The sequence below is a fragment of the Myodes glareolus genome, chromosome 6 (genome assembly GCF_982192425.1).
Source record: "Myodes glareolus chromosome 6, mMyoGla1.1, whole genome shotgun sequence".
In the NCBI taxonomy this organism is placed as follows: domain Eukaryota; kingdom Metazoa; phylum Chordata; class Mammalia; order Rodentia; family Cricetidae; genus Myodes; species Myodes glareolus.
The window spans coordinates 29783910-29797478 of NC_142031.1; the positions used below are offsets into that span (position 1 = coordinate 29783910).

The window sequence follows — 13569 nt, forward strand, 5'->3', positions numbered from 1 at the left end:
GGGCGAGAACCACTGTCTCATTCTGTCACCCGGTTTCCAATGTGGTATAGTCTTCTTCCCATCCTTCCCAAGGGCCTGCCAGCTTTCCCTCCCTACCAGCTTCTCTCTGCCAGGGAATGGGGGTGGGGTCACTATCTTATCTTTGCTTTAGGTAAATCTTCAGTTCCTTTATCTGCTTAACAATAAGTCAACCACAACCTGTACATAACACAAAGAGCTCTTATCACCGAGGAGGCTCCTTTAATTCCTAATCCTTCAGGGGTCCTGTAGAGGCCATACTTGCTCATACCACCCGGCAGGGTGATCATAGAGGCTTACGTGTGACCACGCAGGCAGACAGACATGAAGCAAAAGGAGATGTTCATGGAATGTTTATTTTAGATACCATTTTAATTTTGGCTTTCATCCTCACCTCTGGTTTCCATTCTTTTCTTGGAAATCCAAACTGCTTTTTTATTAAAAAAAAAACAAAATATTATTTAAATAGCACAAGTCTCTGAAGTCATGAGGAACTTTTCTTCTTTCCAAAATGGAAGGGCACACGGCTTGTTTTTATGCAGCATTTTCAAATACACTTGTCAATACATACCTTATAAACAACTAAAAAATAAAACCCTTTATCCTTTGAGGTTATTGATGTTATCCTAAGTCACCAATACATCTCATAATGCCGTAAATTCTATTCATTTTCATGAATGAGGTGGGAACTAGACTAAACAATAGGATTTTAATCCCTGAGTTGTCAGTCAAAATGCAGAGGTTGCCACGATTTTTTCATTTTAAAAATTAGCTTTAAATAATTAGCACAGATCATGCTATCTCAATCAAACCACTTCCATTGCATTTTCTGGGTCAAGTTCACCCTGATATCCCCAGCTCTCCAGCCATGAGATTTTTTTTTTCCTTTTGTAAAGGAAATGCAGCGGAAAGTCTGCGCAAACTTCTGAGCGCCTCAGAAAGTAGGAAGGACCATCTGTCCTTTCAGCTTGTCACATGGTTGTCAGGTGGCTGGAGAGGAAGTCTCAGCACCATTCCCAGACCTGGAAAGGTTGGGCTGGTGTTCTCACGTTGGTGTCTAGAAAGGCAGGTGCTCCTGCTTGGGTTTCTCCAGAGTTAAGAGTCTAAAGCAAACCCCGGTGCCCCTGGGAAAGCAGGCCGGTCAGACACATTAGCAGAGCTGGCTCCCCTTATACAAACTGTCCCTGCCTGCACAACCCACTCTCTTTTCCTGGTGGCCTGCAAAGGTTCTGGGGTCCACACTGTGCCCTAGTAGTAGCGGTTTAGGCTCCTGGTGCCAGGCACCTCGGGCTGCCCGTTCATCCAAATCTCCCTGATGATACGCTCGCGCTCCTCCAGCCGCTGCGCACGCTCCAGCTCCTCTGCAGAGGTGAACACGTTCTTGTTCAAAGTCCTCTCAAAGCGGCGGTGTCTGCGCACCGACAGGTCCGAGGCCGTGTCCTCGCTGCCATCCTCGCTGTCGCTGCTGTCGCTGCTACTCTCCTGGTCCTGCAAGCACCTCCTCCGGGGACCCTGCCGGCAGTCAGTGTGGCAGGAGATCCTCATCACCAAGGCAGCCAAGGTCAGGAATAGACCGATGCACACGCCAGAGACGAAGTACAGAGCAGCTCGCTCAGGGTTTTCTGCAGCGAGAGGAAGGGGGACAGCGCGTTGGACAGGACTCATGTCTCCTTGCAGGGTCAGGGACAACTTTTTTTTTTATACTAAATTTAGAATAAGTTTTAAAGTTAAAAGACCCAGGAAAGTTAGGCATTGGTGGTGTACACCTTTAATCCCAGCATTTGGGAGGCAGAGGCTGGCAGGTCTCTTCGAGTTTGAGGCCAGCCTGGTCTACAGAGCTAGTTCCAGGACAGCTAGGAAAACCAACCCAAAACCAAAAACTAAGAAATTAAAAGATAGAAAAACTATAATTTAGCCCTTCTCACATGGAGCAGCTGTGTTCAGTTAGTTATGTGTCTTATTGAAGACTGTCTTCCTGAGTGCCTGAGGTTTTTGTCCGCCAACTCTCTCACACAAGCCTCTGAATTAGAGCTAGAGAGCCCGGCTAATCGCCATGGGGTGCCCCCAGCTTCTGGTATCCATGCCCTTGGTTAGTCATCCTCTTCTCGAAGTCTAGAGCTAGCAAGTGGATATGCACGAGTGTGTTTGCGACCATGCATGAGTGGGGGGGGGAGACAGAGAGAGTATAAGAATATGGAGTGAAAAGGTCAATCCTGGGTAGCCCTCAAGCATCATCTGCCTTGCTCTTTTGAGACAAGGTCTCTTGCTGGCCTGGAACGTGTCAAGAAGCCTAGGTGAGCTGACCAGTGATCCACCTGGAGTCTCTACCTTCCCGTGCAGGAATGACAAGTACCTGCCACCTTGCCTGGTTTGTAAAATGTGGATTCTAGGGGTCCAACTCAGACCCTCATGCCTGTAGAGCAAGCACTTCACTGAAGGAGCAGTCTTCCCAGTCCCTAGTAACTGATTTCTGGACAGTATGACAAAAGCAATAGGTGACTTTAAGATGAGGTCAATACCCATCCCTCAAATTCTCTCTCTCTCCCTCTCTCCCTGTCTCCCCCCACCCCCTCCCTCCATCTCTTTGCTCAGGAAGATGAAGTCAGCTGCTGTGGATAAGTTGCTCATGCAGAGGTCCAAGTATCATGAAGTCAACAATGGCCTCCAGCTAACAGCTTTCCAAGGACTGAACTTGCCAACGGCCCTGGGGGTGAGTTTGGAAGTGAATCACCCTCAGGATGAAAATTGGGGTGAGGTATTACAAGCCTGGCTTCCCAGCAGCCTTCGGAAGGGCGGTGAGCTAGAGAGCACAGCTAAGCCACACACAGCTTTCCAAACCCCAGAGACTTCGAGGTGTATGTGTTGCAACTTTTGCAATTTATTCACACCTACATTTATGTTTATATGGGGGATTGTGGGCGAATGGGCCAGAGGCCACCAGGTCTCCTAGAGCTGAAGTCATAGGTGGTCATGAGTTGCCTGCTGTGGGTGCTGAGAACTGAGCTCAGGTTCGCTACCAAAGCAGTGTCTGCTCTTAATTTCTGAGCCATCTCTCCAGCCATCTATGCTGTCTGAAGAGCCTAAGTTTGTGATAATTAGTATACAGCCATGGATAACTCATGCGATCCATCACACATCTAAAAGCAGGATAGGCACGGAGGAATGACCTCATCAAGTTCACTGAAAGAGAAGGCGGGCCTGGGGAGCCCAGCTAGAGAAAGACACAATTGTTCTATAGTTGAGGTGTATGCTCAGTGGGGTCCTCAGTGACCCTTGTGGTGTGCACTCAGCAGAATGAGAACCATTGAGTGAACAGAGTCCTTTTCATGAAGAAATGCCTGACCCAGGTAACAGGATTTACATACACGTCAGCAAATAGATTTTCCATATTCTGTAGTCACTTGGAAAATGAATCAACATTTTGATTGATTGAATGAAGCCACATTTTGTGGCTTCAAACATAGAAATGAGATCACAAATGACACAGCATTGCTTTGTAAATTCAAAGCTGGGCACGGTGGCACAGACCTGTAATCCCAGTACCCTGGGAGGGGAGGTAGGAGGGTCAGGAGGTTAAGTTCATCCCCTGCTGCTGAGTTCAAGTTCAAGGCCAGCTTGAGCTACAAGGCCACCCACATGCACGTGGGGGGCGGGCAGGGGGACATCTTAGTGAGATTTTCAGATCTGTGTGTTTACCATGATAGAACAACACCGGTAGGACAGACCCACTGACTTGTTTACTGATAGCCTGTACGCTGTTTCTCATCTTTTACACGTTAATGATTTAAAGATGGGTTAACAAGATGACTCAGCAGATAATGTGCTTGCTGAGCAAGCCTGGAGTTTGATCTCTGCAACCCACACAAAGGTAAGAAAACAAGACCCTAGAATCCAGTGTTCTCTCCTTCTGCTACAGCTTCCCACTATGGCTGACTGAAAACTTTGAATTCATGAGCCAAAAATCCTCCAGCCTTTAAGTCATTCCTTGTTTGTGGTCAAAGCAACGAAAGATGAGTATCATCGGATATGGGAAACCTTCCTACAGAAACCTATCTTCTGAGCCATGGGTTGACAGCTGTGATGAGTCAGCCATGTGGAGGTCAGGGGAAGTGGTCCAGAGGGTACCCGTACCCAGGTGTGAAAGATGCGTAGCTGTGTGGGAAAGCATGAGATGCCAATCTTAAAGAGAGGGGTTAAGATCTTGGTCTCTTGGTTTTGCAAATCCTGCTTTCTATTACTATGATAAACAAACAAAACAAAAAGTGACCAAAAGTCACTGGAGAGGGAAGGATTTGTTTGGCTTCCATGTGCATCACTGAGGGAAGCCAGGGTGGGAACTCAAGTAGGTCAGGAACCTGAAGGCAGGAACTTAAGCTGGAGTCGTGGAGGAATGCTATTCTCGGGCTTGCAGGCATCTCCTTGCTTCCAGATTACTCAGCTTGCTTATGCAACATTTTTATACAACCCAGGACCACCTGCCCAGGGGAGGCACCAGCCACAGTGGGCTGCCCCACCCCACATCAGTCAATCAAGAAAATGCCCCATAGACTTGACTACAGACTAATCTGGTGGAGGCAATTCCTCTATCACATGGTTTGTGTCAAACTGACAAAACCAACGAGCACATCTATGACCAGTTCATGTTCCTCTGATGACATGTGCTATCTAATGTCAGCCTGAGATAAGTCGGATTCAAAGACTCACTGATACTGGGCCAGAGCAAAAATGGAAAATTGTTAAGCTCTCAGACACAAGAGACATGACTTGGGCAATTAAGAACCTCCCATGAGGTTAAAGCCCACAAATCATCTTTCTGTTGTGCGGCAGGAGGAGGGCACTCCTATCAATCAGTCACTTCAGCCTGGGTCCATCTCAGCCTTGCAGAACCTCAAGTCCCACAGCATGTGATAAAATTCTGACGGTGGAGGGGGGTTGGAGATGGCTCAGTGGGTTGAGTGTCAGCTGCAACACAAATGTAAGGATCTAAGTTTGCATTTCCACCGCCCATGTAACAACTGAGCTGGGGGCACATCACCATAACTCTGGCCCTGAGAGGCAGACAGGTAGGTCTCAGGGACTCACTGCCCAGGCAGCTGAGCCAAATCAGTGAGTTCAACAAGAGACCCTGCCCCTCAAAATAAAGGGGAGAGTCTGAAAGAAAAAGATGCCTGATTTCAGTCTCTGGCCTTCACATATGGCCTCACAGGTGAGTGCACCACACACACACACACACACACACACACACACACACACACACAAACACACACGGGGGGGAGAACTGGAATGGGGCAAATTGGGGGCATGTGCCATACCCTGGATCAGTAGCAGACAGACCTGGCAGAATTGAGTCAGGGCTTAGGGGGTGGATCTCTGAAAGGCAAGAGAGGCTCAGTCTGGGTGACCCTATCAGACCTCATTCCAGTGATAATTCAGAAATGTATCACTGGGAAAAAGCAAAATGAAAATCTATTTGCTGGAAAATGAGTTCTGCTGTTTACCAGAACCAAACCTCTCCCAGGGGTTGTGTCCTGGCTTGGCTGCTCTGTGCGGAAAGATCAAACAGCCCCGTTCTCTCTCAGGCAGGCTTGATCAGCCTCAAATGCCTACCCCCAGGGGCTACCAGCGCTGATTTTCCTGCCACCGCTGCAGAGGACAGATGAGGTCATTGTACCTGAGGAGACCCCTTGTCAGGAAGCCCAGAGTCCTTCCTCTACCCACACAGTCACCAGGGCTCTGCCAGTATTGCTATGAATCTAAGGAAGCCTGGACTCTGGCTATGAGCTTTGCTCTAGGGTACGCTGTTTTCACAGTGGAAAGTGTGTGTAAGAGGAAAAAGGTGGCAGATTTTTTTTTTAAAAAATTATTTTGTATTTTTGAAATAGGGTCTTATGTAGCCCAGGCCAGCTTTGAACTCCTGATCCTCTTGCCTCTGTCTCCTAAGAACTGAGATCCCAGGCATGCACCATGCCAGTCTCATGGATGGCTTTAACAGAACCGATTTCACTGAGTTTGACAGACATGTTCTTGGTTCTTTCCATGCTGAGAAGGCACGCATGTTTGACAGTGTAGTCACCTGCCCCACCCCCACCAGGCCCCAAGCCTCTCCCTGAAGATGTCCTTTCTCTTCCACTCCTGAACTTTATGTCACAGAAAGTGCAGACATGGCCTGCATGTAAAATAAAATACCGACAGTCAGGAAGCAAGAACTCCTGGGAGTTAACACATCCTTTCCCAAGTCATTCCCAGTTCTTAGATTCCTGTGAGCTTGTGTGCAGTGAACCTACATAAGTGTACATGTGCAAATGAAGGCCTACAAAGGAGCTATCAGAGGTCTTCCCCAGTCGCTGTCCACCTGACTTTTAGAGGCAAGATCTCTCAACCCGGAGTTTGCTCTTCTGGCTAAGCCAAGTGAACCAGCTTGTTCCTGACATTCCCATCTCTGCCTTCCCAGCACTGAATGTACAGGCTGCCACGGCCACCTGGCGTTTAAAAGGCTGTGGGGATCCAAACACAGAGCTCTAAATCAAACAGTCACATTGATAGGTCAGAAATAAATTTAGAGTAGACTACTTTAAAGACCCCTGGAGAGTTCAGGCCACTAATGCAGTCAGCAGACTATCTCTGCCAAAGCCCCTGTCCCCATGCCTTGGAGACATATTCGTTACAAGACCATGGTCTCAGACCATGAGTTTTGACACAGTCACATTGGGCACATGCCCCAACACTGAATAGACACAGTGTAAAAGCTTGGACAAGTCCTTCATTTCCCAACCCATCACGAGCGGAGTCACTTTGTATCCCTTGTGATAGCTTGAATGTGAAATGTCCCTCCAGGCTTCTGTCTGAACACCTAGTTCCCAGCTGGTGGCCTGTCTGGAGGAGTTATGAAACTGTTAGGAGGTGGGCTCAGTGGGAGGAAGTGGGTCCCTGGATGAGTGAGCCAGGAGATGGACAGTCCTGTCCCACATCCTGCGCTCTTCATTTCCTGATCCATCAAGACGTGTTGAGTCAGTCACAGGGTCCTACCACCGTGACTTCTCTACCATGATAAACTTTATCCTTCAAATATGAACCAAAACGAAACCTTCTTCTCTCTTACTGCTTCTTACCAGGCATTTCATCACAGAAAAAGGAAAAAAAACCAAGGTAGTCCTTTCCTGGCATTGAACCCAAAGAATGTTCACAAAGAAATACATACTGTACTGTATACACATGTGCATATACTCTCAGGGATGGGAGGGCGGGATGAAAGCAGGAAGGATGGGGAGAGAAGGCAAAGAGGAAGTTTGATAGGTGATTGACAGGTGACATACAGATGATAATGGATTGGAAGAAATACAGATGGGTAGATAGGCGATAGAACAAAGATTTTAAAAAAGGATGGATAGACAGACAGACAGAGATGGGAGGCTCTTATTTACTGAATCGTTGCTAGGATCAGGGTAAATGTCTTTGTGCTAGTCTTTTATCTTTAAATATTAGCACAGATTTGGATAGAGGGTAAGTACTGGTACCCATACTTAAAACTGAGACCATGGGGTGCTGAGATGGAAAACCATGCTTGAGACAAAGAGTAGAAAAACAATCATGCTAACTTCATACTCGGCCTAACTTCTACTGTTGTTGGTTTGTTTATGAGATGGGGTTTCGCTATGTTGCCCAGGCTGGTCTTAAACTCTTGTTCTTCCTGCATCCAATTCCTGAGTGCAGGGGTCACAGCCATGGGCCACCATGCCTACCCAACGGGCCTCACTTCGGAAACTGCTATTGTAATTCGAGCCCAACTAACTTTTTTCTCACATCAGAAAACACTTCCTTTTACATACAGCGTCCCAGATACGGATTCCAAGAGAAGTACAGTGGAAGCAACCAGCCAGAGCGAAGGCTTTACTGGGACTCACTGGGTACCAAACTGAGGCTTCAGAGCCTGTGTAATGTGAATCGCGCCAACGCACTTTTCTGCCCACATCAAGCTCGAGTTCTAGACTGTTTGTTTTTTCTCCCCTCTAATACTTCCTGCTCCAGGTCACTTCCCGCTTGGCCAATGACCCACCCGGTCTTGACCACATGCAGACATCTGTTAATTACCCAGGAAGCGGGGTGAAGAGGGCTTTTGTTGGTTGTTTTCCTTTAATAAATAAAAATAAATGTATTACTCTATCTTGCTTCCTGCAGGGTCATTGTTTTCGTGAGCAGGAAGAGGCCCTTTGCAGAGGTTCTGAGGCCGATTTCATTTGCATGCTGGGAAGTCAGAGCAGGCCCAGGGAACTGTAGGAAGGTGCAGCCACACCAGGCCAGGCCCAGATCAGGCCTGGTCAGCTGGTCTCCAAGCCAACATACCATGTTCTCTCTGCCTGAGGTTTCTGGTCTTCAAAGTTTTAAATCTTTAAGAGGGAAGGAAATACGCTTTGGAAATGGGCCTTGAAGAGAGTGGTAGGGTTGTGTGGAATCAGGAGGGACTTGGCAGATGGCTTCACTGTGTTCTCCATCGTCACACAGACGGCGCTTTGTGGGATTCTGCCCCACACCATAGGAAAGGGAATTCTTTCACCAACACTCCAGGCCTCTTTGAAATGTTGAGGGAGGCGTCCCTCAGCCTCTTCCATCCCTGGTTTGTCCAGCTTGCAGATAAGGAATACAGCAGAATGTCCCTGCCAGGCCTGCTCTGACTTCTGCTCCTTTGGCCCTTCCCTTTCTCCTCCCACCTCCTGGGCAGTAAGCACCCCACCAAGAAGCTCCACACCCCTGGTCCTTATCTAATTTATAGCTGACTCTTCTCTCTCCTTAGGGTATTCCCTTGTTTTAGTCAACTTGACACACACCAGAGTCACCTGGAAAGAGAGAACTTCAACTAAATAAAGATTTGCCCAGATCGGGGATGGAGAGATAATGACTTTGTGGTTAAAAGCTCATAGCCACCTGTAACTTCAGTTCTAGGTTATCTGACTCTGTATATTCAGGCAAAACAGATACATAAAATCAAAATAAAGAATTGCCCAGATCAGGCTAGCTTCTGACCATCTCTTTGAGGCATTTTTTAAATTGCTATTTGATGGAGGAGGGTCCAGCCCAAGGAGGGAGGTGCCTTGCCTGGGCAGGTGGGTGTGGGCAGTATAAAAATGAAAGCCGAGCAAGCCAGCAAGCAGCATTCCTCCACATCTGCTTCAGTTCCTGTCTTCAGGTCCTAACCCTGAATTCCCTTGATGATGGACTATATAACCTGTAAGATAAAATAAACCCTCTCCTCCTCTTCCTCATTGCTTTTGGTCATGGTGTTTTATCACAACAACAAAAGGCAAACCAGCTTCCCTGGGGCCCAAGAAAGGGAGGGCAAAGGAAGACTCAGATGCATCCCTGACTCTGACCATACCACTGCTGGAGACTACAGCCCAATGCTTGTATGAATGCAGTGATTAATCAGTCCCTCCAGCCTAGGAAACACTGTATGTACTTCTACTATATTTAGCTACATAGCCATTACCTTCTCCATACGACAGTGAGAAATTGGAGGGCAGAAACCATGAGTCACTACAGGTTCTCAGAACCCAGCTCATGTGTTTATCATAAATATGGTGAATATTTTAAATCATGAATGACATTTAAATTAGATCATAAATGTAAATTCTAAAAGTTCAGTTAACACATTTACTTTACGTTCCTAAGTGTATTACATGTCTGAGTGTATGAATGTGCCTATAGATATGGATTGGGTTATTAGTTAGCTTTTTGTCCCTGTCAGCGAAATACCTAAGATAAACAATTTAAAGATTTACTTTGGTTCATAGTTGCAGAACCGAAGTTTCAGCTGTCATCTTGACACAGCGTAGAATTACCTGGGAAGAGAGTCACATAGAGAATCTGTCTAGAGCAGGTTTGCCTATGGAAGATTGTCTTGCTGATCTTAATGGCTGTGAGAAGCTGGAGCCCACGGTGGGCGGCACCATTCCCTGGGCTTGGGTCCTGGACTGTGTAACAGAAGGAAGAGTGAGCAGGGCAGTAGGTAACCATGCATTTCTCTCTCTGCTCCTGACAGGGGATAGGATATATTCTAACTGCCTCAAGTTACTGCCTTAACGATCACCTGTGATCTGCGACTGCAAACAAACAAAACCTTTCTTCTTCAGAGCTGCTTTAGTCGGGGAATTTTATCACAGCAACAGAAATGAAACCGAGACACAGCGGGTTCAGCCCATCGTTGCTTGGACAGAGAGCATGGCAGTGTCAGTGTTGGCAGAGGAGAGGTCACCTTATCCCACGGCACACAGGCAGTAGACAGGGAGACAGGAAGAGGCCAGGGAAAATGTATCTACAAGGACCCCCTAGTGACCTACTCCTCCACTAGGCTCTGCTTCCTAAAGTTTCCGGAAAATGCTAAAACAACACCCCCCAACCAGTGATGAAGCCCACAGCATGTAACCTTTTGAGAGACACTTTACATCTGAACAGTGTGTATGTTGGAGCACACATGTATGTGTGGAGGTGTATGTATATACAATGAAATAACATCGGAAGAATAGGAAACGGGGCCAGCAAGTTAACGCAGTGGGTAGCGGTGCCTGCGGCCAAGCCTGACAACCTGGGTTTGAGCCCCAGGACCAGCATGGTGGAAGGATGGCTGTGTTCTGACCACTACATGTTTACCGCGGCATGTGCGTGCACATGTGCACACACACAAGTATAAATCCCTCTTAAGTTTACAAATAAATAAATTATAAAGAACTTTTGAGAAACTCTATAAAGCACGCCATTTAGTTAAAGGGGACTTGCTTTATGGTTTTTACTGTGAGCCAACTGTTTTGGAAGCTCTCAGTATCTAAGAGAACAAAGTCTCTGTGTCTGTTCTCAGACAGCAACAGAAACCCGAAACTGCAACACCTTCTCATGTGTTCAAATTTGTGACTGGCTCAGTAGAGCGATGGAAGTCTAAGGCCTTCTACTGAAAGACCACCTCCTTCACACTGAGCTCAAAGAAACTCCAGCTAGATTCTGACCAACTACTGCACTGTCAAGACAGATGGATCTTCAGGTTACCAGTTAAACAAAAGTTGCAAGCTGGAGACTAGAGGACTCTAGAGGACTAGTCAGTTAATAAAGGCCATGCTTTGTAAGTGTGGGGACCCAAATTCAATCTCCAGCATCCTTGTAATAATAAGAAGCTGGGCGAGGTGGTATATATCTATACTCTCAGTGCTGGAGTGGTAGAGACAGGCAGACACTCGGAGTTCTTCCAGCCAAACTAGTGAGCTCCAGATTCAATGAACGACCCTGTCTCAGAAAATCAAGTGGACAGAAATAGTAGAAAACACCTGACATTGATCCCTGGCTTCCCCAATGCGTAGTGCACACATGTATACATACTCATACATACATTTACATTAATACAAACGTGTGCTTATACCACACACACACAAAAGAGGAAAAACAGATAAGCTAAGTGTAGTCAAGTTTGGTTATAATCTCAGCAATTGGAAGGATCAAGAGTTCAAAGCCTGCCATAACTACATGAGACCCTGTCTCAAAAAACAACAATACTATACACATTTTACACATACACACACATACATACACATGCACATACACACACATACATGCACACACATGCACATACACACGCGCACACACACACACACACTTACCTTTAATAACCCACCAACATCTCTTCACAAAATACTACTAAACACAAAATCAAATGACAAATTAGAAAAGATTGTCTGTTATATTAGCAGAAACATGGGATCAACATATAAAGAACACCTAGAAAAAGCATTAAGGAAGAGAACAAGAGGGCTGGAGAGATGGCTCAGCAGTTAAGAGCACTGGCTGCTCTTCCAGAGGACCAGGGTTCAATTTCCAGAACCCACATGGTAGCTCACAATTGTCTGTAGCTCCAGTTCCAGGGGATCTGATCTGGTGCCCTGCGCTGACCTCCCCAAAGCTGGTATATATACCTGCAGGCAAAACAGCCATACACACAAAATAAAGAAATAAAGATTTTTGAACAAAATAAGTAACAACTAATAAAGAAAATTTGGAAAGGATCTGAGTAATTCACGGGAATAACAGCACTAGGAATGGGTCTTTGCCATATGAAAGATGCCCCTGAGATGACTGGGCCACCGTGGGCCACCGTGGGCCACCGTGGGCCACCAGCTACCTCTGACAGGACTCCTGCGCGTACAAACAATGCTCCACTGGAAGCCAGGCATGTCTGTTCAGCTATGTACCTTTCACCTGCTCTTGTGCTACAGTGCGGTTGGTAGAACATAGAACATAAGCTGGACCACAAAGCTGAAAGCACTCTGGCATTTTATAGGAAAACAAAGTTTGCTGACCCCTGGTCAACAGAAATTAAATGACATGCAGGGAGCCTTCCCCGTCTATCAGATTGTCAAAGCTCCAAACACAATTGAAAACACTGTCCCGCGGCTTTGCATATTTCTCTTTTAAAAGATTAGTAGAGCTCTTTAGGTGGCAACTTGGTGCCATTTTTCCTTTAAATGGGACGCGAGTCAGCCATCGTCCTTTGAGAAACCAAGTCTGGAAATGTGCTTAAACGTGTATGCTGTCGTTACTTATCACAGCTCTGTTTGAGAGTTCTGAGCCATTCCCACTGGCCATCTGCAAAGGGCCGGCTAAGCTTGGGGCCATCTGTGCAGTGGAAGAGTAAACAGTTGTCTAACAGAACAGGGAAGGTTGCTCTATCCCGACCCACAGTGTCTCCAGGACAAAATGCTTAGTGGGAAAAGCAGAGCACAGGAAGTGCATTCGGTTCACTCCTCACATAGGGGAAAGGTGACCGGAAGGCACACCAAAGCCTACGAACAGAACTGGATGGAGGGACAGTTGTGAGATTAGACCTCCTCTATGTCTCTTCACGGGGTGATAAGGAGAAGGAGAGGACAGGACGTACTCAACACGTGCTGATGGGAGTAGGTAGACTGACCAGCAAGAAGCCCACTGAGATGGTAACATTAAGGGAAACCCCTAAAAGATCAGGGTCCTGAGCATACACTAAGGACTCATTACGTCAAAATGAGTAATTATTCCATTTATTCTTTCTAATGACCCTATTAGAAATTATTAATGAGTCTATTATTATTAATGAGGTTATTATCCTCTCTATAAAGCATCATATACTGGTTAATGAGTTGCTTGCAAAGAGTTAAGATGGGAATTGTTAATTCCCTCAATACAAGGGCTGAGGAAGAAGGACTAAAATACAAGTCAAAGAACATGAATGGGTGAGAGAAATAAACCAGTGAGAGAACTTCCCAGCCTCCTATGGGAGAGAACGCCCCAGCCTCCTATGGGAGAGAACGCCCCAGCCTCCTATGGGAGAGAACTCCCCAGCCCCCTATGGGAGAGAACGCCCCAGCCTCCTATGGGAGAGAACTCCCCAGCCCCCTATGGGAGAGAACTCCCCAGCCCCTATAGGAGAAAACTTCCCAGCCTCCTATGGGAGAGGAGAATTCCCCAGTCCCCTATGGGAGAGGAGAATTCCCCAGTCCCCTATGGGAGAGACCCCCCCAGTCTCCCATGGGTAGAGAACCC

The 13569-nt window shown here is 46.8% G+C and overlaps 1 protein-coding gene across 10 annotated transcripts in view; it reads right to left on the minus strand.

The window, feature by feature from the left end:
• Window positions 1-356: 356 nt before the first annotated feature.
• Window positions 357-13569, minus strand: part of Eva1a (eva-1 homolog A, regulator of programmed cell death) — an 83720-nt gene continuing 70507 nt past the window's right edge. For 9 of the 10 annotated variants that reach the window (XM_085690673.2, XM_085690674.2, XM_048416383.3 and 6 more), the window contains 2 exons: window positions 9852-9983; window positions 357-1640 (listed from right to left, as the gene is read on the minus strand). In XM_085690673.2, the coding sequence (XP_085546799.1) occupies window positions 1267-1640; window positions 9852-9983 (506 nt within the window). In that variant the 3' untranslated portion in view covers window positions 357-1266. The remainder of the gene's footprint in view (window positions 1641-9851; window positions 9984-13569) is intronic. The other variant, XM_085690675.2, reaches the window with a different exon arrangement.